The 24,599-nt window shown below is 50.1% G+C and overlaps 1 protein-coding gene across 2 annotated transcripts in view; it reads left to right on the top strand.

Moving 5' to 3' along the window:
• Sdk2 (sidekick cell adhesion molecule 2) overlaps positions 1-24,599 on the top strand; it is a 276,864-nt gene that overhangs the window by 108,309 nt on the left and 143,956 nt on the right. For both annotated transcript variants that reach the window (NM_001413325.2, XM_087573277.1), the window contains 1 exon segment: positions 10,528-10,687. In NM_001413325.2, coding sequence (NP_001400254.1) covers positions 10,528-10,687 — 160 coding nt within the window.

Raw genomic sequence — 24,599 nt, 5'->3', positions numbered from 1 at the left:
ATGGCCACAACAGCCATACTGAATGGCTTGGAACATATTGCCATCACTCTAGAGCACAGACTCTAAAGTCAAGATGCTCACCCCTTGGATGGCTAGCAGAAGAGGATATTTCCTACTTCCTGCCCTTGCTGGCTTCCTCTGAAATGCCTGGTACTCCTTGGCTTACGGATTCATCAATCTAGTCTCTGCCTGTCTCCATGTGGCTTTCTCCCTCCCAAGATTCTCAGCCCTCGTGTTTCTTCTCCTTTTGGGGTGCTCGGACTTTCAGTGTGACAAATCCCTGAGGATTTGGGAGGAAAGATTCGCCTTTGCTCGACACAGCCTCAGTTACATTTCACGGTCACCTGACATCCCTGTCATGGGCACAAGGCTGAACACCATGGTGACATCCCACAATAAATCTGAGCTGCTGCCCTCATGGTGATCAGAAAGCAAGAGACAGATGAGAGAGAAGGGGCCAGAGGCAAGGTCTGTCTTTCAAAAGCACGCCGCATCCCTTGTGACTCCCTCCCTCCCACAAGGACCCAACTTCCACAGTTCCACTGCACCCAGGCAGCCTGTTTAAATTCTGAATCTATCAACGTGCTAACCCACTCTTGAAGAAGAGTCCTCATGAACCAATCTCTTCCCCAAATCCCAACCCTGGATGTGCCTGCATCAGGAACCAAGCCAATGAGCATGAGCCTCTTGGTGTGACATTTCCTCTCCAAACCTTAGCACCATAAAACCATTTAATATGCACTGGGGATTGGACCTAAGGCCTTGCACATCGCAGGCAGCAATCCACCAGTGAACTGTATCCCTAGCCCACTTATTCCTATATTCGTCCACTGAGACAGGGTCTCGCTGAGTTGTCCAGGCAAGCTTTGAACTTTTTATCCTCTTGTCTCAGCCTCCTGGGTGTTGGGCATCATTGGCTGCTGGAGTTTAAAAGACAAGTGGCTCCCTCAGGTCCCTGCTTAGTGGCATTATTTGGGGGGATTATGGAACCTTTAGGAAGCCTTGTGGGAGAAGTTCATCATTGGGGGCAGGCTTGAAGTGTTTATAGCTTCTCCCCACTTCCTGTTCTCTCTCTCTCTCTCTCTCTCTCTCTCTCTCTCTCTCTCTCTCTCTCTCTCTGTGTGTGTGTGTGTGTGTGTGTGTGTGTGTATGTGTGTGTGTCTGTCTGTATGTCTGTCTGTCTGAATTTGTGTGTATCTGTATCTCTCTGCCTGTCGTTCTCTCTCTGTCTCCGTCTCTGTGTGTGTCTGTATCTGTCTGTCTGTCTCTGTCTCTGTGTTTGTATCTGTCTGTCTCTGTCTGTCTATCTCTAGCTCTGTCTATCTTTGTCTCTGTCTCTCTTTCTCCCCCTATCTCCCGCCTTGCTCTTCCTGCTGTGATGAACTTTTCCCCTCTGGAGCCAGAAGCTAAAATAAACCCTTAAGTTGTGTTCAGTCATGGTATTTCATCACAGCAACCGGAAACTAATTAATATACAGGCCTGTGCTATCAGGCCTGCACCGTAATGTCTTTTAGTGACACCCATCCCACAGAGCTAGCTTTACTCCAGGGTGGCCTCGTTGTCAATGATCAATGATTCCCACCAGCAAAAAAGAAAAAAACGAAAAAAAATAGTGTTTTAAAGTAAATTCCCTTTCTGAAGTTCTTGGAAGGGGTTTTTAAGAGAAGAGGAGTGTCCTCTCCATCCCAGACAATTTTATCACCGCCCATGGCTTTAAAGCTCCTCCAAGCACCACAGTGCTTGATCCTTCATTCACAAGGTTCTTCTAGAACACTTTGTGGGCCCGTGTAGCCAACGCTGGAGCTGTAGAAAACCCAGCGCCATCAGCCTCGCCCGTTGGCACCCTCCCTATTCAGTCTGTGTCACCTTTTGGCTGGTTGTACAATGGACCCAGCCCAAGGGAGCCGGCTGGGTGACAGGGTGAGCTTCACACTCCTTCCCCAACTGGAGCCCTGCCACCCCACTTACAATTCCCCGGGGCTGTGTCGAGGCTAGGTTACGCTGGCTGCCCTCGTGGCCAGGCCCCCCTAATCAGATTAGATGTGTATTCAAACAAATTGATGATCCGTTCCATTAGACGCTTTTGAACATGCTTTTCTGAGCGAGAAATTCATCCGGCTGCAGCTGCGGAGGCCGCGGCGGAATTGATTGTTACACCCTCCCAGGCTCCCAGCGTCAGAAGGTGCTGGCTTCTGAAGGTCACTGGCAAGGATTAGATTAAGGAGGGCAAAAGCCTTCTTTCCTAGCTAATGAAGCACTTGGCATGCAGGCGGCAACTGGCCAAGTGGGACCAGGCATCTGCCGGGAGGCAAGGGAGGGGCATTGATTAGCATCTTGTTTATGGGCATGCATCAAGAGAGTGGGGGGCCTAGGGTGTTCAAGGCCCTAGCTCAGGTGAGATAGGAGAAGGCAGGTAGGTGTACCAGACATGGGAGTGGAATAGAGAAAAACAGCAGGGAGTCTTGGTCCAGTGCAGAGAGAATACCTGCTGAGCTTGTTATGCACCACGGTGTACCCCAAAACATTCTGCTGGAAAGCAGGGACTAGTACAGCCCTGGCAGCCTCCTTTCGGGCTATGATATACTGTTCCTGACGTCCCTGCCCAGATAGAGCCTAGACTTGGACCTAACCCTCCCCACTCCACGTGTAGATATCAGAGTGTCCGTGCACAACAGACCTGCAAAGGCCCCCATACAGACTTATGCAAACCTAGCCTGCCTCTATGCCAGACCCGAGCCAACGTAAAACCGTAGAGTCTGAGGGGAGGGGAGGCGTGAGAGGCCTTTGAACCTTGGCTCTGTTTCTGATCTGAAACTCTCCCCCAGTACTCAGCAGCCCTGCTTCGTGTGTACAGGCTGTGGAGGTCAGTCTAGGAAAGAGGTGACTGACCGGCAGATTCAGAAGAGAAAAGTAAATTCCCAGAACCTCAGCTTCCTGTCTGTTCCCAGGCACTAAAGGCCCACTCGCTGCCTAGCCTGAGTTCTTATTAGGAGCCTGGAAGGGAGAAGGAGCTGAGGGCATTCAGGTCCGAAAGGGAATTTGCCTCTGTTTAGCGTCTTTTGAAACTTGCTCTAAAGGGCAGAGGGATGTCCTTGGCCAATTAGGAGCCTGGCAGAGGCCTTCCCCTCTGCCTCTAGCCAGTGCTCCCAGCAGGAATGGCTCCACAGGAGCTGGGTGATTCCCAGGTCAGGCTAGGAAGTAGGCAGCCCTGAAAGATGAGGCAGAGGGAGTCTGGCCAATCAGGTGAAGGCTGATATTATGCTGTGGAGCGGATAAAGGAAGGAGGCAGGTTAAATTGAGACTAGCTTCTGTATGGAGCTATTTAGCTTTCAGCCTAGCATCTAAGGGTGACAATGACGGTATTTAGTGGCAATGTCAGAAGGAAATGGCAGACAGGGCCTCCTGACCTGTTAAGGGAATTTAGCAGTAAGACTTCTGGCCAGCCCCTGCAGGCAGCGGGTCATTCATAGCGCTCCATCTCTCATGAATGGGGATGTGTGAGACCCCAGAATCACACACAGAGGGCCATCCCCTGTCCCCAGTCCTTCCCCTGTCCCCCATAAACCGCCCCAGTGTGGCTGGCCCATAACCGCTCTCGCTGCGCGTATACACACACGGGTTCCCACGGATACATGCATCTGGCCATGAGTGAACATCGTGTGCCGGGATCCACAGCGTGGAAATGACAGAATGGGGGAGAGTGAGGAGATAGCACATGCGTGCACACACATGTACATGCACAGACACGCAAGACATACACCCAGTAATCAGGTTTCCCAAATGCTTCACTCCCTAGAAAAAGCCCATAGCTACACAGAGAGTACATTTTTCTATGCAAAGGGCTGGAGGTTGGAGCTCAGTTGGTTGCCTGTCTGTTATGCACATGGCCCTCAATCCCCGGTACCACATAAACCAGGCGTGATGGCGTATGCCTACAACCCCAGCACCGTGGAGGTGTAGGCGATCTTTCTAGATCAGGAGTTCAGTTCATAATGAATTGGAGGCCGGCTTGAGCTACAGGAAACCCTGTCTATAAATAAATGAGATTGTGACAACTTCTATATAAGCAATAGCAGATTCTGTGGCACTTGTTACTCAATAGTGGCTCTCAAAGGTTGTTCTGGGGTCACCTCTTATGGACAAGTCTCACGCTGGAGATGTACTCATTCTTGTACCCTGTGTCCTCTGCATCAGCACGCAAGTGTTTCAAACCGTGTCCCAGCTCTGAGACACTGCCCTCTCACATATGCGTAAGTGGAGGGGGAAGATGAAGGCATGGGAGGGCTGTGACTCCAGACATGGCATTCCAGGTCCCAGCCCCACAAGGAGTGTGTCCCTCTGGGTTCCTGTTCCCGGCACTCCAGTCCCCTGGACCTCCCACTCTCACACTTTGGCCAGTGGGGAGAAGAGGACCCTCTTGTGACTCAGTTGAGGCGTCTCATGAGGTCAAGCATCCCCACTCTGTCTTTCTTCTCTCTGGACCATTCACACCCTCTCACTACCCATTTCTCCTGCATGTATAATCTTTCAGATCCATAAAAACACATTTTGTGAAGCAGGGTCTCACTTTGTAGTCTTGGATGGATCAAACTCAGTCTATAGACCAGGCTGGCCTCGAACTCCTCGAGATCCACCTGCCTCTGCTTCCCAAGTGCTGGGATTAAAGGTGTTGTGATACTGTACCCGGCCAGCGGCTGGCAACGTTTTTTTCGTCAGGACACTTAGATCTTTTCTATGAGAAGTGTCGAGAATATCTTCCCCCGGTCTGTCATGTGCTGCTGCTTCTGATGTGTGGGTTTTCTCTTCCCTCTAAAGAATTTTCATGGAGTTGAAGGCATCGTCTGTCTCCTGACCGTCTGGAGCTCTCGTGGTACTTAGAAAGTACTTGGCAGGAACTTAAATCCACCAGCATTGTGTATTTTTAAACTTTTGTGATTTCATCCCCCCCCCGGCCCCCTGCGCCGCCTAGTTCTTTTAGAATTTCATTTTCATGTTTAAAACATCAATCTCTCCAGCATTTATTTTGAGGTAAAGTGTGAGGAAGATATTCAATTTTATATTTTATTCCCACATGGCTCTCTGGCTGTTCCAAAGCCGTATGCTAAATAATTGCTCCTCCCCACCCCTCACCTCTGCCTTGATTTGGAATTCAGCTCCCGTCATACGTTGAAAGTTCCTATTATGTATTTGGGTTTATTTCTAGAATCTGAGACCATCGTCTCATCAAACTATTCATAGAGACCACACTGTTCAAGTGGATGCAGCTCTGCCTTACACTTCAATAGTGAGGGTAGCCTTTCTCCTCCCATTGTCCAGACTTTTCCAAAAGTTATTTTGGTTTGGAGTCTGCAGTGTGTGTGTGTGTGTGTGTGTGTGTGTGTGTGTGTGTGTGTGTGTGTGTGTGAGCGTAGGTGCCCCAGGGTCCAGAAGCATCAGGTTCCCCAGAGTCGGAGTTACAGACAGTTATGAACTGGCCAACATGAATGCCAAGGACCAGACTTGCGTCCTCTGCAAAGGCGACCCAAGCTCTTTCTTAACCGCTGAGCCCTGTCTCCAGGTCCAGTTAATTATTCTATTTTTGTAGTTGCTTTTATATATACTTTAGAATCATTTTGTCCCGTTTTGTAAACAGGGGGGGTGGGGGATGGCAAAGTGGATCAGTGGGTAAAAGCTCTTGTCTTACAAGGCTGATGGGTGAGCTTGATAACCTGAGCCCATGGTAGAAGAAGAGAACTGACTTCCTCTCATCTCCACAGCGTGATGCTCTGACACATGAGCACCTGCCCACGCACGCATATGATCACCCTCATCATCGTCAATTTAAATATTTTAATAAAAATTGGAGAGGGTTCAAACTGAGGAGAGATTTGGAAGAATGACATTTTCATACTGTTGATTCTATTTACCCAGAATGCTTTGTGCGCAGTTACCCTTCTCACTGGCTAGCGGGGCTGTAGTGTACACACAGTCCCACAGGTTGAGTATTGCATTATCTGAAAACGAAAACAGAGGAGACCTACCAGCCTCAGCTAACAGAGCATGCAAGTTTCTCTCCAGCACAATGTGCCCATCCATATCTAAGAACAATCGCTGTCCCTTAAGCATTGTGCCAGCTTCTGGTCTGTGCTCCTTTATTTTGTCTTTCCGGTAAATATGTCCCCAACTTACAGCTAAGGGAAGTGAGGTGCGGAGAGGAAACAATCTCCACAGTCTGTGGTCTCTACCTTCCAGTGAACTCACAGCATCGACATGAGACAGTTGTTCCTATACAGATATGCAGGGAGGGAACAGATGTACCCAGACATGTCAGATACATACATGGACATGTACACACTGGTAATACATACATACACATGCACATACACATACAAGTACAACTACCCCCTTGTAGCCATCTATCCAGCTGCAGACTGCATCCCAGCTCCCAGCCAGCTCCTACTTTCTGGTGCACTTCCCAATGTTTCCTTTGGATGGAGCCTCCCTCCCAGGATCCCTGTGTCCAGAGGGCAAGGATCACAAGAGCAAGGGTGACCTCAGAGCAGTGGCCTGGGGCCCCAGTCTCTCTGTGTCACCTCAGGAGGATAACATGAGAGGAGGGATGGGGAGGATCAAGACCCAGCATGGTACCCTGCAGGTGTGCAAGCATGGGATCTTTTCCCCGTCATCCCCCAAGGCCGTTATCTCCAGCAGCCACCGGAATCAAAACATCTGAGAGCAAGAGGAAGGCATTTGCTCAGGGTGTTCATTCCTGGGGTCTGGGCAGTGAGCTGGTAAATTCAGCCCTGCAGCAAGTGGCCCGTGAGCAAGCCCACAGATGCTAGGTGTCTAGGTGCAGAGCACATGTGTGCTCACATGTGTATGCAAACACACACACCCACTCTCCTCCTCCTTACCCCTCCTCCTCCTCTTCCTCCTCCTTCTCCTCCTTCTCTTTCTCCTCCTCTTCCTCCTCCTTCTCCTCCTCCTCTTCTTCCCCCTCCTCTTCTTCCCCCTCCTCTTCCTCCTCCTCCTCTTCTTCCTCCTCCTCCTCTTCCCCTTCCTCTTCCTCCTCCTCCTCCTCCTCCTCTCCCTCCTCCTCATCGCTCCTCTTCCTCCTCCTCCTCTTCTTCTTCCTCCTCCTCTTCCTCCTCCTCTCCCTCCTCCTCATCACTCCTCCTCCTTCTCCTCCTCTGCTTCCCCTTCCTTCCTCCTCCTCCTCCTCTTCCTCCTCCTCTTTCTCCTCTCCTTCCTCCTCATCGCTCCTCCTCCTCTTCCTCTTCCTCTTCCTCCTTCTCCTCCTTCTCCTCCTCTCCCTCCTCATCACTCTTCCTCCTCCTCTTCCTCTTCCTCCTCCTTTTCCTCCTCCTCCTCTTCCTCCTCTCCTTCCTCCTCATCGCTCCTCCTCCTCTTCCTCTTCCTCCTTCTCCTCCTTCTCCTCCTCTCCCTCCTCATCGCTCTTCCTCCTCCTCTTCCTCTTCCTCCTCCTCTTCTTCCTCCTCCTCTTCCTCTTCCTCCTCCTCCTCTTCTCAATGCTGGCTCTGAGTCAGCCCACATCCAAGGAAGGGATTTAATCACGCAGGGCCAGGAATGTTATTGTTTTAAAACAAACGAGCAATGACAGCCTCAAACAGAGGGTTTTCAAAAACTCGATTCAAAGGGCTCTTGAAAGCTGCTGGAGAATATGAATGCGCCTTTGAAGTGAGAGTGTGCCCATTTGTTAAGCGAGAGCAGTGCTGGCTGCCTCCTGAGGTGGCAAGTAACTCTCCCTGGCAAACAGGTACCTGCTACTCTCTCTTTACCCAGCCGGCCATGGCCCCAGAACCCCAGAGGCACAATCATCTTGAGAAGGACTATGCTTTGGTAACCCAAAAAGAGGCATTCTTTCAACTGCTCCATCTGTTTTTGATATAAGGTCTCATGTAGCCCAGGCTGGCCTCACTCAGTAGCTATTTTGTAGTCCAGGGGACCTTGAACTGCTGAACCTCCTGCCTCCACCCCTTGAGTGCTGGGAGAAGAGCTGCCTATCACCCTGCCTGATCTGTTCAGTGCTGGAGATCAAACCCAGAGCTGAAGGGGTGAGCACAAAAGGGCCTTTGGCAGCGCCTGCTCTCCAAACTACTCTGGGGCTTGCTCTCTGGGGCAGGGACTCAAGGAGACACACACACACACACACACACACACACACACACACACACACACACACACACCTGCCTCTGCAACTGCAATTTACACATTCATAAAACTGGGTATGTAAGTTGAGTACAAGGCTATAAGGTTTAAGGGTGCTACACTACTCATCCCCAAGAGCCTATTATAACATTTCCTGAGGCATAAATCAGTCCTTGAGCCCAGGTGAGACCTAGAAACAAAAGGTAAACCTGGCCATGTCTGCCCCATGCTGGTTAGACCTGAGGCTGGGAGAGCCAGGAAGAGGATGCTGGAAGCGGACCCAGCATGCAAAGGGGCCCAGAGCAACCCTTCCCAGCCCCTCGTGGTACTCCCTTTCTCTTCCTTTCTTTTGATCCCTTCCTTGGTCCCAAAGCAGGCTGTCAGGTGTTTTTCCAGCTCTAGGCTTTGGGGGTGGGGGAGGAGCATGACCCAGGACAGCACTGAGGATATCCACGCCCATTCCTGCCACAGACACTCACACAGAAGCAGGTGATCCTGTGCAGAGCATCTGTTCCTGGAAGGTGGCTTGGGCCAGCACTGTGACAGTCATTATTTCATTCAGCCTGTGCCTGCCGTTTCCCTTCCATATCCACGGATGGAGAAACTGAGACTCTAAGGAGCCAGCACTTGCCCTCGCCACACAGCTGGCCAGTCGTGGGGTGAATGCAAGATGGCAGTCTGTAGATGCTGCTCAAGCCCCTGCCACTGGCCTGGAGGTCAGGGCACCCAGACTTCTCTCCTCTCAACTTCCTCTGTGTCTCTAAGCCCTCAGGACCTACAGGAAGCTTATAGATTTAGCTGGAAAGGTGGGATCTGACCCTGTATCTGCACCTAAGTGGTGTGTAGAAAGGCCCTGAGTAGGCTTTTGGGTCTCTCTAGATTGACCGTAGAGGGTCGCTCTCTGTAGCATGCTTCCTGCCACTGTTGACACCTGGCCCAGAGCACAAACTCTGAGTCTGGTTCTTGTCTGGTACTCACCCATTCCTCTAAGCCCTGGTCCAGGCATTTCTTTTGGGGAGGTAGCCCCAGGTTCCCTAAGGGAGGTAGCTGCTTCCGTAGTTTGGCTTTTTCCTCTCTGCTGTGTGATTTCCAACAGGTTCTGCAGACCAAACCTCACTGTGCCCTTTCTAAAGCATATGTCCCGTTCCCTGGAGTCATTAGGTCACTATGAGGATCAAATGAGCATGTGTGGAACCTTCTAAAATAGTAGAACCTGAGAGGACTAGCAACTCTACCCATCTTCTTTCCAGATGTTGACATCTGCTCTCCACCTTGCAAAGGCATTCTGGGAGCTCTCCTCCCCCTTCTCCACCCCCCTATCCTTCCTCCAATACCCCAGTCCAGTCCCATGCCTCGCTTCTGTTTTCTTCCTCACTGGCTAGAAGGCAAAAGGCTCTGCTCCATTACAAGCCATTTGCCCAAGCCCACTACTCATTTTGAAGGAGCTTTGAGCTTCCATGCTCTGTGTGGCTGCACCAGGTACAGACAGGTGCAGTGACTCACTCTGCTGGGGAGTGCTGCAGCTACCAGGACTAACTTGGTTGAGGCTAGCTGGCTGGTTGGGGGCCAGCAGCCTGGTGTTGGAGGGGTTCACCACATAGACTGCCTTAGAAGTATTTTCCAGCTTCGGGGAGGGAACCCTCTGTCATTTGGAGCTTTATGCCACCTCAACTCCCTGTTTTTCTTTTTCCTTTTTCCATTTTGTGTGTGTGTGTGTGTGTGTGTGTGTGTGTGTGTGTGTGTGTGTGTAGACAGGTACACTCACCCATGCATGAACATGCATGCTAGAGGAGGCCATTGAGAACCCTGCTGTCACCCCATGCCTTATCTTCCGAAGACATAACCTCTCATTAACCTGGAGCTAGGCTGGCATTCAGTAAGCCTGGGGGAATCTCCTGTCTCTGGCCCCCAACAGTGCTGGGGGCTACAGTTGTGCATGGCAAAGCCTGGAATTTTATGTGGGTGCTGGAGATTCGAACTAGGGTCCTCATACTGGCATAACTGAGCCATCTCCTCACACCACAGGCTTTGTGTTTTCCTTGGTGAAGCTTACATTCCCTTTGACTGAGGCCCAGTGGGCCCTCTTGCTTCTTCTCTAGACATTTAAGACCCAGAAGCAAAGAAAGAACCAGACAAGACTCCACAACAGGAAAAAAAAAAAAAAGAGGTGGAAGGAGGGGAAGCAGGCAAGGCTTTGGTTGGTGGGTGGGGAAGTTCTATGCTGAACACAAGCCCTGGAGTCAAACTGACTCCTTCTCAATGAATGACCTAGGGCAGGGTACCCAGCTGTCCCCATTCTGTCTGCCTTGGGTGCTCAGTGGGCCAACAGGTGGTGCTCAGCAAGTGCTAACCAGTGCCTCTGTACCTGTTTCCCGCAGATGATGTACCGCCATACTTCAAGACGGAGCCAGTGCGCACACAGGTGCATCTGGAAGGGAACCGGCTGGTGCTCACCTGCATGGCTGAGGGCAGCTGGCCGCTGGAGTTCAAGTGGTTGCACAACAACCGGGAGCTGACCCGGTTCTCGCTGGAGTACAGGTAAAGTCCCCACCTCCCATCTGCCTGGAGCCAGCTACCTCCCTTTCCTCCAGAGGAAAGAGGGTGGGAGGCCTGGGTACAAACGTGAACCACAGGCTGTCATGTGATACTTCTGAGAGGCTTCGACGGCCCTGCTCTGCTGCGACGGCCCTAAGTAGGATGGCTGAGTGGCAGGCTTGGGTGCTACCCATAGCCTACCAGATGGGGCAGAGGTGAGGTTGAGGATGTAACCAGTCTCCCCTCACCTACCCGCAGGAAAGAACCCCATCACCTCTAGAAAGTTCTATCGAATGAAGCTTAGATTCAGTGGGAGAGGACATGCAGCAATTAGTTGGGCCGGTAGCACAGGAAACATCTCTTCAGGGAATAGTGCAGATGGGGCACGAAGGGGGCAGGTCCTGAGTATTAGATTTGGTGACTCTTCTCTCCCTTAGCTCTGGCTGAATAGGGACAAGTGGGGTCGGGGAGGAGGGGGAACGTGGGAATTGGCACAAATGGGTTTGTCACATGACTGAGAGGGCCCTCCCCCAGGGGAGCCTGGCCTCCCGCTCACACCCTGGCCCCCGCAGAGCAGGAATCTGGTGCTCCCTCCTCCCACTCTTATCCTCCCATCTCTGCCTTTCTTATTGGCTCCGAGCCCCTTGCCTGTGATTAATCCCCAAGCCTGATGTGCATAATCGGTTTTTGTTGGGGAAACAAGATTGTCCTGCCCTGGGGACGCTGATACAAATCTGTCACCAGGGACGGGAATGCAAATGAGAAGAGGGGGACTCACGGCTGGAGCATCTGTCCGTCTTCTCTCCACCGCCACCCTTTCCGTTATGAAGCAAGGAGGCCAGAGCTTGGGGTGACCTCCATTCTCAGTCTGTGACCTTCCGGTGGCTCAGCTGGTGCAGGGTGACCACATTAGCCCATAAGGAAGAAGAGGCCAGGGCAGGGGGGCTATCATCCCATCTGTGGGGTCTGTGGAGAACACTGGACAGAAAACAAGAGCTCCTCATCCACTGCTAGCTATTCTAGGCATGAACCCCCTATAAGGTGGCCAGAAGGACCTCTCTAAGCATCCTACATGGTGGCTTTCATTTGAGGACCTGGAGCCTTTTCTGACTGCCACTGACATCGTTGGGAACAGTTGACAGTGTGTGAAGATCCCATACATGAACTTGGGATGGCTGAATGGGATAGCAAGAACTTTCAGAAGCAACCTCCTGCTTGCCCGTGACTAGGAAGCTGGATTAGGATCTCAAAGGAAGAGGCTTTGCTCCCTACTAAATCAGAGCCCCTCTGTGGTTCCCTGTACTGCCAGGGCACAGGTGGGCACCACTCAGCAGGAAAGCCCAGATCAGATAAAGGATCTGGTGTATGTGTTTGTGTGTGTGTGTTTGTGTATGTGTGTGTATGTGTGTGTGTGTCCGTGTATGTACATGTCCGTGTGTGTGTGTGTGCGCGTGCGCATGTGTGTGTATTTGTGTGCATGTGTGTGTGCCTGTATGTGTGTGTATATATGTGTCTCTGTGTGTGTGCATGTGTCTGTGTGTGAGTCTATGTGTGTATGTGTGTGTGTATGCATGTGTATGTGTCTGTGTGTGTGCATGTGTGTGTGGTGTATGTTTGTGTGTGTGCACACATGCACACACATATAGGCACATATGTACATGCCCATATGTATACAGACATGCATGCAAATGTGAGTGCACATGTGTTCATTCATGTCTGGAGCGAGAAGATGACCTCACTTGTTGTTCTCCCTTGGGCGCCATCTGCCTTGGTTTTTGAGACAGGTGTCTCACAGGTCTAGAGCTTAGCAATTCAGTGAGGCTGGGAGACAACTGAATCTAAGGGATAAGCCTGTCTCTGTTTCCCCAGCACTAGAAGTACAAGTACATGCTCCCAGGCCGGGTTTGGAGAAGAAGAAAAAACCCAAAAGTTCTGAGGCTCAAAGTCAGGCCCCCATGTTGTCACAGTGTGTGTTTTGCCAACGAAGCCATTATCCCCTCAACACCACACACCTTTAAGTCGGCTCTGATCACCATTGGTGTGGGCTACCCTTTGGCAGTGGTTCTTGGTCACAGCATCCGCTAGGAAGCAGTCGGGATCTAACTTCTGCTGGCTAGGCCAATGATTGCACAGTCTACAATCCCAGCTCACAAGAGTCTAAGGGCAGAAGAATATTAAGTTCAGGACTGCCTTACGCTACTTAGCAAGTTTTAGGCCAGCCTGGGCTAAAAAGGATAAAATGAAATCCTGTCTCAAAAACAGAACCACCCCCCAAAACACCGTCATGAAAGTTACGATGACGATAGTCATCGTCAGTGAAGAAAGAACTCACAGAGGGTTGGCTTGGTGATGTGGGCTTTGGAATAATCTCACTGGATCCTGCCAACAAGCCCAGGAATTCCACTGATGCAGAAACTGGAGCTCAGAGGACCCACCCAAGGTCAGCTGGGTAAGCTGAGCCCCAAAGAGGAGCCGGGGAGGTCAGAGAGTGGTTCTGTGGGTAAAAGCACTTACAAACCCGACCGCCAGAATTGGGTCTCCCAGAACTCATGTAAAAAGCCAGATGTGGTGGTGCACATCTGTAATCCTAGCTCTCTACAGTAGGAGGTGAAGACCTAGCTCTCTATAGTAGGAGGTGAAGACAGGAGAATTGGTGGCCCGCTCACCTGGGGTACACTGGGCCAAGTTTGGGTGACGTGGTGGAAACACTAGGAGACACCCCACTTCAAGGGTGGAAGCAGCTCCCAAAAGTTGTCCTCTGAGGTGCTGTGGCATGCGCATGTACATACACGGCACACACACACACACACACACACACACACACACACACACACACACACACTTTTTTTAAAAAAGATTAGCAGCGAGACTCCAGAGCTAAATGCCTTTCCCCATCCACCACCCTGCCTCTCAAGGAGAAAAGATCGCTACAATTGTTTCCTTAATGTGTATCCTTAGCGGTGTCTCTGCTAACTGCGCTCTGCAAATTCTAGAAAACAAAGCAGTGGGGAGAATGCAAATATCCCAGTTTATGGCTGTGTTGGGGGGAAGCCATCCAGGGAAATAAATGAGCTTCCACTTGGGAAGCACATCCCTTCGCTTCGGCGCAGCAGGGACGTCGGCTCGCATGGTATGGTGGCAACGAGATACCCGAATGTGAAGCCAGTCGGATGGTCTGTTCATCAAAAACTAGCTGTGACTGTGAGTTAGGGCTAAGCTCCTCAGGGTGACCTTAGACCTCTTCATGGCCGGCTTCCGGAGGCATCTCTTGACCTCATGCTAGGTATGACATGCTAGGGTAGACACTATCAGCAAGTCAGACCGTTTATGGGTTTCCAGACACTTCCTGCATGTCCTTTTTCTCTGTCTTTGTCCGGACTCTCCCAGCCCTTCCTGGGCCCCATCCAAATGACTTTCAGAAAACCATTTGTGGTGGTTTGTATATGCTCAGCACATACTATTAGAAAGTGTGGCCTTGTTGGAGTAGGTGTGTCACTGTGGGCATGGGCTTTAAGACCCTCATCCTACCTTCCTGGAAGCCAGCACTCTGCTAGCAGCCTTCAGATGAAGATGTAGAGCTCTCAGCTCCTCCTGCACCATGCCTGCCTGGATGCTGTCATGTCCCTTACCTTTATGACACTGGACAGAACCTCCGATCCTGTAAGTCAGCCACAATTAAATGTCCTTTTAAGAGTTGCCTTGGTCATGGTGTTTGTTCACAGCGGTGAACCCTAACTAAGACACTATATGTACATGCAAATGTATATAAATATATATAGAGAAATGTCTCATCTAAATATATATGTGTGTATATATATGTCTCATACATATCTCATATGTGTCATATATACATATATATATATTCTCTCCCTTCCTCTGTCTCTCTCTCTATCTCTCTGTCTCTGTCTCTCTCTGTCTCTGTCTCTCTCTGTCTCTGTCTCTCTCTCTTTCTCTCTCTCTCTCCCCCACCCACCCTTTATGACTAACATCCCCTGATCCTTTGCCTTCTAAACATTTATATAGGACACTATGAACAGACCGCAGGACTGAGGTAAGAGCCTCGATAACCTTGATAATTCCAGGGACCTTGGGTCTTAGAACCTAGAATCTGACGTCTACTGGCCCTCGCCCCTATAGACCCTTTTGCTGTGCCTGCCTCTAGATTCAGCTTCATCCCCACGTAGCGAGTGACCCTGACACATCCAGGTGTGGCAGGTTACAACTGCCTGATTCTGAGGAATTTCCCTAGAAGCTTTAATGAGAAAGTGGCAGAAAAGGATCTGATTGGAAAAACTCAGATCATCTCCAACCTATTACAACAGGCAATAGCAGGCCACCCTGCAGCCATCCAGTCCTGTGTCATGTGCCCTATAGTGTAGGCATTCCCCACACACCCAGCCACAGGTAGTCAAAGAGGACAAAGGACATTAACAGACATGGGGAGAAAGGATGCCGGGAGGATAGAAGCCACTTGTTTCTACCACATCCCACCCGGTGCCCAGTGGAGGGCTGGGCTCCAGCAGGTACTTTTTCTGACCTTTATGTTTTCCCTTTTGAAAACTGTCGAGTCTTAGGAGAATGGTAGCTGCCGTGCTATGAACACCTGCACACATCTTAACATTTACCCGTCACTCACATGGGACCCTTTCTCTCCCCACATACACACGTGCATGCACGTGCGCACGCACATACACACACATGCACGCACAAACATGCACACACACGCACGCACACACACACATGCACACACACACATGCACACACGCACACACACTCACACACACTACTTTTGCTCAGTCCTTTAAGGATCACATAGCTTCCCTATTGGGTAACAGTTCTTCAGGGCAAACTCTTCTACAGCGTTGTGACATGGTGGAGAAAGAAGGTGGATATGATTCTGCCATGGCTGGTATAGCCCACATCTAGATTTCTCCATTTTCTTCATCCAGCAGCCCTCTCCTCCATGGCCATTCGGTTTCCATTTGGTGCAGGACATAGTCGAGGGCCACACCTCACATCTCACTGTCCTGACTCTTTTTGTCCCTCACTTAACTAGCACGGATGTATGTGAGATGCGGACAGTTTTACCAAATTTCCGTCCAGCATGCATTCTTCCGGTTTGGTTGTCCTGTACACATTCTCATTTGGGCAATGTGACCTAGATATGCTCCAGAGGTTTCATACTGGAGGCACCTACCATTGGGCTATCCTGTCACAAGTGATACTCTTCTCATTTACATGTGTACATGTATGTACATATATGAACATGTACATGTTCATATAGTAGCTAAAGAATTCTATATGTCATTCCTCAGGTGCCATCCATCTTATTTGGGAGACAGGTCTAGAAGTCACATTAGACCAGCAAATGCCAACAGTCTTCCTGGACCTTCCTGATGCTGGTACTCCCAGCATGCACCACCACAAATGACTTTTTTACAATGGGTTCTGAGGAGTGAACTCAGAGCCTCATGCTTGCCTGGAAAGGATATTATAGACTGATCCATTACCCCAGCCATGACCGTTGGTTTGATCTCTGGTTAAGATGGCATCCACCAGATCTCTTTCCTCCTCCTGTGTCAGCCATGAGTGTATGGAGGAAACTTCTTTTCTATAGCCATTTCCCCACCCAGTGGTGCAGAAGCCACTGGTCGGTCTTTACTTGAGTCAGTCCTCGCTGTGCTGTGGCCACAAGAGATCTTTCCCCCAATCCTGTTACATTGTCACTCTTTGTCTAATACAGCACATTTCTCCTCTTGCCCCCTGTCTTAGTTAGTGTCTTACTGCTGTGAACAGACACCATGAACAAGGCAACTCTTATAAGGACAACATTTAATTGGGGCTGGCTTACAGGTTCAGAGGTTCAGTCCATTATCATCAAGATGGGAGCATGGCAGGGTCCAGGCAGCCATGGTGCAGCCAGAGCTGAGAGTTCTACATCTTCATCTGAAGGCCTAGCTAGCGGAAGACTGACTTTCAGGCAGCTAGGATGAGGGTCTTAAGCCCACACCCACAGAGACACACCCACTCCAACAAGGCCACACCCACTCCAACAAAGCCACACCTCCTAATAGTGCCACTCCCTGGGCCAAGCATATACAAACCATCACACCCCCTTTTAAAATAACTTAGCATCAGTATAAATTTTATTTCATTCAAATATACATTAACACGAAACACGTGACTCTATATGAGTGAATGTATATATTCATTCAAGTATTTGTGCTTTGTCCTCATTATGTTTCTGTCTGTCTATCATGGCTTATGATAGCCTGTACTCCTGAGAGACTGGATTTGGCCTGTGCAGCCCCTTCAAGCAGGATCATGAATCCTTCCACTACATCCTCATTCAGTGTTAAACACTTTTTTGAGTTTGGCTCAAAAAAAACAAAAAAAAAAAACAAAACAAAAAAAAACAAACAAACAAACAAAAAAAACAAGGTCACAAAGCCAGCGGAGGAGCAGCTAGCCAGCCTCCCACAAAGTCTCCACCACCACCACCCCCCTTTTTAACCTTCTTACCTCAGTACTCTTTTAGGATCACATGAGACAGCACAGACACCAGGCCATTAGCATCTCACACCTCTGTCATGACTGTTCTGTGGGGGACTTCCAGTCACACACAAACTCAGCCTGCAGGGTGATAACGTCCAATTTTCAGACAGAGAAATGGCTAAACTTACAAGCTGTGAAAAAAATAAGATAGGAAATTCTGCCCACCCTGCATTCAAAAGAAGTTTACATTCATGGCCAACCTCTGAAAAACCTTTATTCTGGTGCCAGCATGAGAGAGAAAAAGGGAGGGAGGGAGGGAGGGAGGGAGGGAGGGAGGGAGGGAGGGAGGGAGACAGATGACAAATCGACAGAGAGACACAGGGAGACATAAAGAGACAGAGAGAGACACACAGAAAGATACAGAGAGATAGACAGTGAGAGACAGAGACACAGAAATACACAGAGAAAGAGAGAAGAGTGACAGACAGACAGACAGACAGACAGACAGACAAAGACAAAGACAAAGAGAGGATGTGTGTGTGTGTGAGAGAGAGATACACCAAGGCAGTCCTATGCATCTAAGTACAATCATACATTCCTTAATGTCCAGGATGTGTTCTGAGAAAGGCACCCTCGACAATTCTATCATTATGAACATGTGAACGGCTGAACTCACAAAAGTATGGGTGGCAAAGTCAGTTAGTTGACATGGCCTTGTAACCCATTTGAGAGACACGATGACCATTTTATAGAGGGGGCTGCTGCTGACATAATGAGACAGGCCAGTTCACAGTACCTTGGCTTTTATTAGTAGGCAGAGTACACATGAAAATAATGATTGGCTATCTAACCCAGTCCTGTAGTCCCCTACCACCAGCCATGTCCTCTTCAGAATTACAAGGACAAGACTTCAACGGAGCCAAGGATGTTGTGGGCCTGAGACACGTCAGCACACACATGAGGCAACCCATGCTGGGATGTTCTGATAGCCACTGTGTCCCTGTATAACCAGATCTTTTCAGCTCCATTGTATCTTAGAGAATGGCTAGCATAGCTATGGTCCATTGCTGACTTCATTGTTGCTGTTATATGTCTAGTCTGGTCATGCTGCTGAGCAGGTCCCTGCCCATCTCTAGAGGCAGAAACTTTTACATTGTCGATAGTGGGCTAATGCCCTACTGATTCTATAACCGTGGGCAATATTAGTCTCTCTGATTCCGTTGTCTTCTCAGAGCAGTGCACAGTGGTGATCGCCTTAGTGAGGTCCGTGAGATTCTACAAGTCAAACAGCATCCTCGTCGTAACAGACATGGAGTAAATGGAGCCCTAAGGATCACATAAGCTGTCTGTCTCCATACTAAATCAGGGACAGATCTGATCATCAAACTGACAAAATCCGGGATTCAGACGGTATACCTCCTCTTCCAATACCCGGTGTTCAACCTCACTGCCACGGCCCTCAGGCCTTTTGAAAAGAACCCCATAGCGGCAAGAGCTGGGGTGGCTCCTTGTTGGTGACAGGCCTTTGTTCATTTGGAACCAACTCTTGAATTCTGATCCAAGAAATAGCATTGAGGTCACATTTCTCACAGGTGTAGAGAGCTGCCAAGGAATCCCTCCCAAAGGTTACTACCTTACTACCCACCCCTCTACCCTCACAGATGCCCAGTGTTACAAAGGGATGGCTTGGTAGCAACATGCTGTGGGACTAGGAAAAGACAAGATACTTGTCTAGATCAAAATGGTCTAGTGTGTCTGGGAATGTACACAGGGAGGGCTCTCTTCAGAGCCATGGGCATAGCCCTCAGTTACGTGCCCATCTGCAGGGATCGATGAACATTGCAGACTATGGACAATGAGGACAAGGTCATCAGTCAGATCATTCTGTGTCGCAGTGCTGAGATCCACCCCCACAGAATTACTTTCACACTTAAATAAGAAGGGAAGTGTTTGACAAGACTGATGTCCCCTGGATACACACACAGATTCCCACACATAGATAACCAACCAGGCACACGTTCAGAGGAGAGCCACTGTCTAGCAAAGCTGGCAATGCCAGCCAGAGACTTCACACTTCTCATAGCAACCCTGTGAGTTGATTATCATTACCCTCGGACACCCAATCTGCAAACAGGGAGCCCAGAGCTCATAAAGCCCTGGGAGGCTAGGTAGGCAGAGAACCGGTGCAGTTCCAGGCTCCCAAGTGCATTGTCTTTCCTGGACAGACCCTCACGGACTTTCTGATTAGACCTCTCTGTCCCCTACTCTGTCACTGGCTTCCCTTCTGTCCCAGTGGGGTAAAAAAAAAATCAAAGACCTCTTTGGAGAGGTTAGGATCAGGTGCCCAAGGTTGGTCCAATGGGGAAGAGTCAGCATGGAGGAAAAGCCAGGGGAACTGGCCCTTTAACCAACCCTACTGCCCTACTGACATCCTGCAGAGGGAGCTGTAAAATCTAGGAGCTCAGAGGTAGCCTCAGAGGAGGGGGAAAGACTGTGTGTGCCAGCCCTGTGAGAGGCAGAATGAGGGGAGCAGGGGACAGTGTGTACAGGTACATGTGAGTGTGTGTGCACATGCACACACACACACACACACACACACACTCAGAGAGAGAGAGCCTTTGAACCTCTTCAGAGAAAAAGGTGGCAGGCTTGGCAGGCTTGGCAGGCTAAGCAACCATGTCCCTCCCTCCTCCACCAGCTCTATCTAGCCTCCTCCTTGAAGTGAGAGCCACCGACAGAGGCAGAAGCAGAGAAGAGAAGCTAGTGGCCTTCCCAGAAGGCACCTATACTCCTAGCAGGGTAGATGGCTAGAACCAGTAAAGCCTTTACTTATAACAACTCTGGGACACTGACTATTTCTGCCTGACAACTAGGAGCTGCCAGCAGCATCTCAAGATCACACAGCAGTATTTGGAGAGTCCTGTCTCTCTGGTAATCTCCTAGACCCCAAGCTTGCTTACTTCCCCCATCACTCCCCACCCCTGTTCCATGTTGCCCTGGTAGAGTGGTAGGACTAAAGGGGGGCTTGTTCTTTCCCAGGATAAGGCCACTTGCAAGTCCCACCCCTTTGAGTATAGCCCCAGCCAGCCACGTATGCTGCAGAAGACTTTTGCTTCCCAGGACGATCAGCCAGAGTCAGCCTGGCCCTGCTCTAAGTACCCCATGTCTGTCTGTTCACTCTCCTTAACAAACACTCCAAACCGAGGGACCGATTGCTTGATGGCCTCCCTGGTCTGGTGGCTCACTCTGGCTCCTCTTCTCCAGGTTCTCCCACTTGCCCAGATGTGGGCACTCTATTCATCCAACAGTTGTTCTGGGCAGGGAGGGGAAGGAGGCAGTAATAGGAGCAAGTTTGGGATGGCTCTGGGATCATGCAGCCCTTGACCTACGTAGGAAAGAGCTGAGAGGTGCAGACAGGTCTCATGAGGGAGACGCTCCTGGCAGGAGGCGGTGACATCACTGACCACCCAGACCCATACAATCAGATGTTAATGCTTGTCACACAGTGGGCCCATCCCTGCCCCATAAGGACAGAAGCAGAAGTAAATAGTGGTGCCAGTATTAAGAGGGGCCAGACATCACAAAAAAAGTACCAGATGTTTCCATGAGGGACACCCGTGTCAGAGGATGGCCCAGGCCCAGAGGAAGCAGAAGGAGTAGGTAAGGAAGCAACAGGGACACTCACAAGCTAAAGCCAGAGAGGAGGAAAGCTCAGTCTCATACCTCTGCCTTCAGCCACCCCTCCTCCACACATCTGTGCCCTCGCAAACTCCAGCTCAGCTTCTAAGATCTAGCATAGCACCAACAGTGGGGAGACCAGGCCTGCACCCCTAGGCCCTTGTCATGCACCTTTGAGCCAAAGATTTGTCCTTGGCCTCAACTCCCAAGTCTATAAAATGGGAACAAGTGAGAAACCAGTAGCTACCTCCCAAGGCAGTTCTAGAGGTTAAACTCTAGCACGGGAATGAGCCTCTGAGTCTTGATGACTCTCAAGTAGAAAGGGAGGTCTAGAACTCCTAAGAAAATAACATTGACCCCTCTCACCTCGGGAGGAACAGGCAACCCTGTCCCCTTTGCAGAGAGTCTCCGCCATTCTGTCCCAGATAATCAGAGCCTTTCCTTTGCTGAGGTCTGCCCCCTTCTGTCTGCTCCAGCCTCCAGTCTGGCCATCGCTTCGGACATCTGAAAACTGATGGCCAACGTCAGCCCGCCCAAGTTCAGGAATCCGCTATGATGGACGTAAATTGAATTTTAATAGAGATGTAGATGGCATGAAGCCAGTGTGCTGGGGCGGAGGCAAAGCAGTAATTAGAAGTTAACGAGTTTAGAAATGTCGTAATCCATAGGGAGAGTGGGGAGGTAGGCTGGGAGGAGGAAGAGACCCAGCCTGGTGTCCTTCCCCTGACCCAGAGGCCGACTCCTTCCACAAAGAAGGAAGGCAGGAGAGAGCTCTGTGTGCAGTCACAGGCCCATGGACGCCATACAGCTCGAAGAAACCTCAGGGCCCAGCCTTGTTCTGTTTGGGAGAAAAGACAGCTAGAACAGCCTTTCGTAACCTGGGTATTCGTGCTACTAACGGACAGTTCTTTGTTGTATGCATGGTAAGGTATAGGCTACAACCCTAGTCTCTGCCCACTGGATGCCACTTAACACCCTCTGCAAATGTAACAGCCAAAATAAATGTTCCCAAGCTCTATGTGTACAGAGGAAAGTCACCCAGCCTTAGGGGACTTTGTCCAACAAGCCTCTGATATACCCAAGTTTCTTTCAGCTGGAACCAGAGCTTCCCATTCCTAAGGGTCCTTAGATCAAAGTGGCAGGGGAAGACAGGGACAGCTGGATACCCAGTGGATCCTCTTAGAGGTCCCCTTTGTCCCCTTCTCTTCTCTACACTACCCAGTAGGCTGCCTCTCCTGTCTAGTTAACCTCAATTGGGAAAATGCCTTCAGCAGATTGGCCTGCAGGTAAACCTGTAAGGCTTTTTTTAAAATCAATGATTGACGTGGAAGGACCCCACCCACTGTGGGTAGCACCACCCAAGCGGCCCTGAGTTATAAGAGAATGAACTGGGTAAGCCGTGGGGGAAAAGCCCATAAAGCAATGTTCTTCCATAGCCTCTGCTTCAGCTCCTGCCTGCCATGGCTTCCCTCAGTGAAGGACTATAGCCTGTAAGCTATATAAACCCTCTCCTCCCTATGTTGCTTTTGGTCAGGCATTTTATCACGGTGATAGGAAGCAAACTGGAACATGGTCACTCTCTGAAATCCTTTTTAAATTTTATTTTAATCAAAATATGATTGCATCATTTTCCCCTTTTCCTCCCCCATCTCCTCCCTCCTCAAATTGGTGGCCTCCTTTTCTTTGATCGTGACCCTTACATGTGCACATCTGCATAGATATATAAAACCTGGTCCGTTTAGTTCTGCTTGTGTGTGTACAGTTTCGGAGCTGGCCACTTAGTATCAGATAACCAATTAAAGGAAAAGACTAAGTCTCCATTTCTCAGAAGTCATTGGTTGCCTGCAATCCTCTGACTAAGGGTAGGACCCTGTGGGATCTCTACCTTCTGTGTTAGCGCATCTGAACGATGTTGTAACACACGTGGCATCCTTTATTGATACCCTAGCTTCTTGGCCTCAGACAAGGAAGGCTGTTGTGAGATCTCCCTGTGTACCCATAGAAATGAAGGCTCAGGGAGGCCCAGAGCCTGGCCATGCCCACTCAACTCTGAACTGGACCCTAAACTCAGCTCTCTGATGTAGAAACAAGGCTCTCCAGCCTCCTCCAGGCAGCCTTACCAAATGTGTTGGTAGGGAGGTTAAGACACTCTGTTTTGAGTGGACGTGGGCTATGGCCATAGATCTTGGATATCCATGATGCCCTTACATAGTCCCCAGAGATGCCCAGAAACGTCTCCAGGCACAGTCTAAACGCCAGCCTCATTCACTCCCTGGGGAGGAGCCTCATGTGCCTCCGAACAGGTTCTGCCTAGACCTATCTAGGGTACGGGTCTGCCTCCAGCATCCTCTGTGAGTGGCAGGAAAAGCCAGAGGAGAGGAGATGGGAGAGAGAAGGTCGACAGGGATGGCCTCAGAGGGTCATGCCTGGCAGTGGGTGGCAAGAGGCACAGCTGGCATCTTGTGCCTCCGGTGGACGTTGCAATAATTATGTCAATTAAAACTAATAAGTTCAGAGTGTAAGTGGAAAGGTAGAAAAGGCAGGCAAAGTCTCGGAAACCTTGGCTGGCTGGGTTTCCATGGCAACCTGTTTCCTCACACACTTGCTTTAATAGGTTTTGATTTGAGAGGAAGTGAGGCCTCCATTTCCTCCATTCCCAAAGAAACTGGGTTTAGAGAGGGGTTTCACTCAACTGAGCCCAGGGAAGGGCATGCTGAGGGTGGGGAGGAGGGACAGCAAGGACCTTGAGAGCATCCCAGACACAGATACAGAGAGAGACAGAGAGAGACAGAGACAGATAGACAGACAGACAGACAGACAGACACAGACATACACATACACACATAGACAGACACAGACATAGACACACACACACAGAGACACACAGACACAGACATAGACACACACACACACACACGCACACACAGACACAGACACAGGCACACACAGACACAGACACAACAGAAGGCCTTGTCCAGCATCTAGGCCAAGCCGTTGGTCTCACAGCTGGCCCATCATGGCTCTGAGCAGAAATGACTTCCTAGAGGTAGGGTGAGAACCAGTGTCAGAGTTGTAATTGGAACCCAGGTCAACCAAGAATCCACCTGGTCGACTCTGATCCCCTTGGGCTAGAGGACTGAGCAGCATCCTGCCAGAGAGATAGAAGGATGTCAGGAGCTGGCTCGATTCATATCGTTCCATAGTCATGGATAGGGGCCCTGATGGGGTTCACTATAGTGAAGATAAGGCCCCTGGATCAGAGGTTCCACTCTGCCCCAACACCACGTGGATATCTGCTAAATTCTGTCAGCATCTCCATATCTCCATGTACTCCCAGGTACATATCTGGGATCTAGACCAAAGAATGATAGGTCAGGCAGGACATGTTCATGAAGCCCTAGGCTCCCTCTGTGGCTGTGGCTCCGCCTTTCTCCCCACATTTCCAGGTACATTCATTCCTGTTCTCACCCTGTTCTCACGAAGTGGCATGGGAAGTCACGACACATTTATTGATGCAGAGACTTGGAGGGTGTGCAAATGGGAAGCTGAGATGGGAGGATTGGCGCCATTTTCAGGCCATCCTGGGCTAGCTCTGCCCAACACAAACAAACAGAAAGACAAGTAGAATAGAAAGAAGAAAGGAGAAAGAGGGCGGAGCAGAGGAGGAATAGAAAGAGGGAAGGGAGGAGGGAGAAGCAGAGGTGGGAAGGAGGAGGATGGGGAGGGGGGAAAGGAGGGGATG

Source organism: Rattus norvegicus, chromosome 10 (assembly GCF_021556685.1).
Source record: "Rattus norvegicus strain SHRSP/BbbUtx chromosome 10, alternate assembly SHRSP_T2T, whole genome shotgun sequence".
In the NCBI taxonomy this organism is placed as follows: Eukaryota; Metazoa; Chordata; class Mammalia; order Rodentia; family Muridae; genus Rattus; species Rattus norvegicus.
The sequence above is the reverse complement of the archived record's forward strand: the minus strand, read 5'-3'. Positions and strand labels throughout refer to the sequence as shown.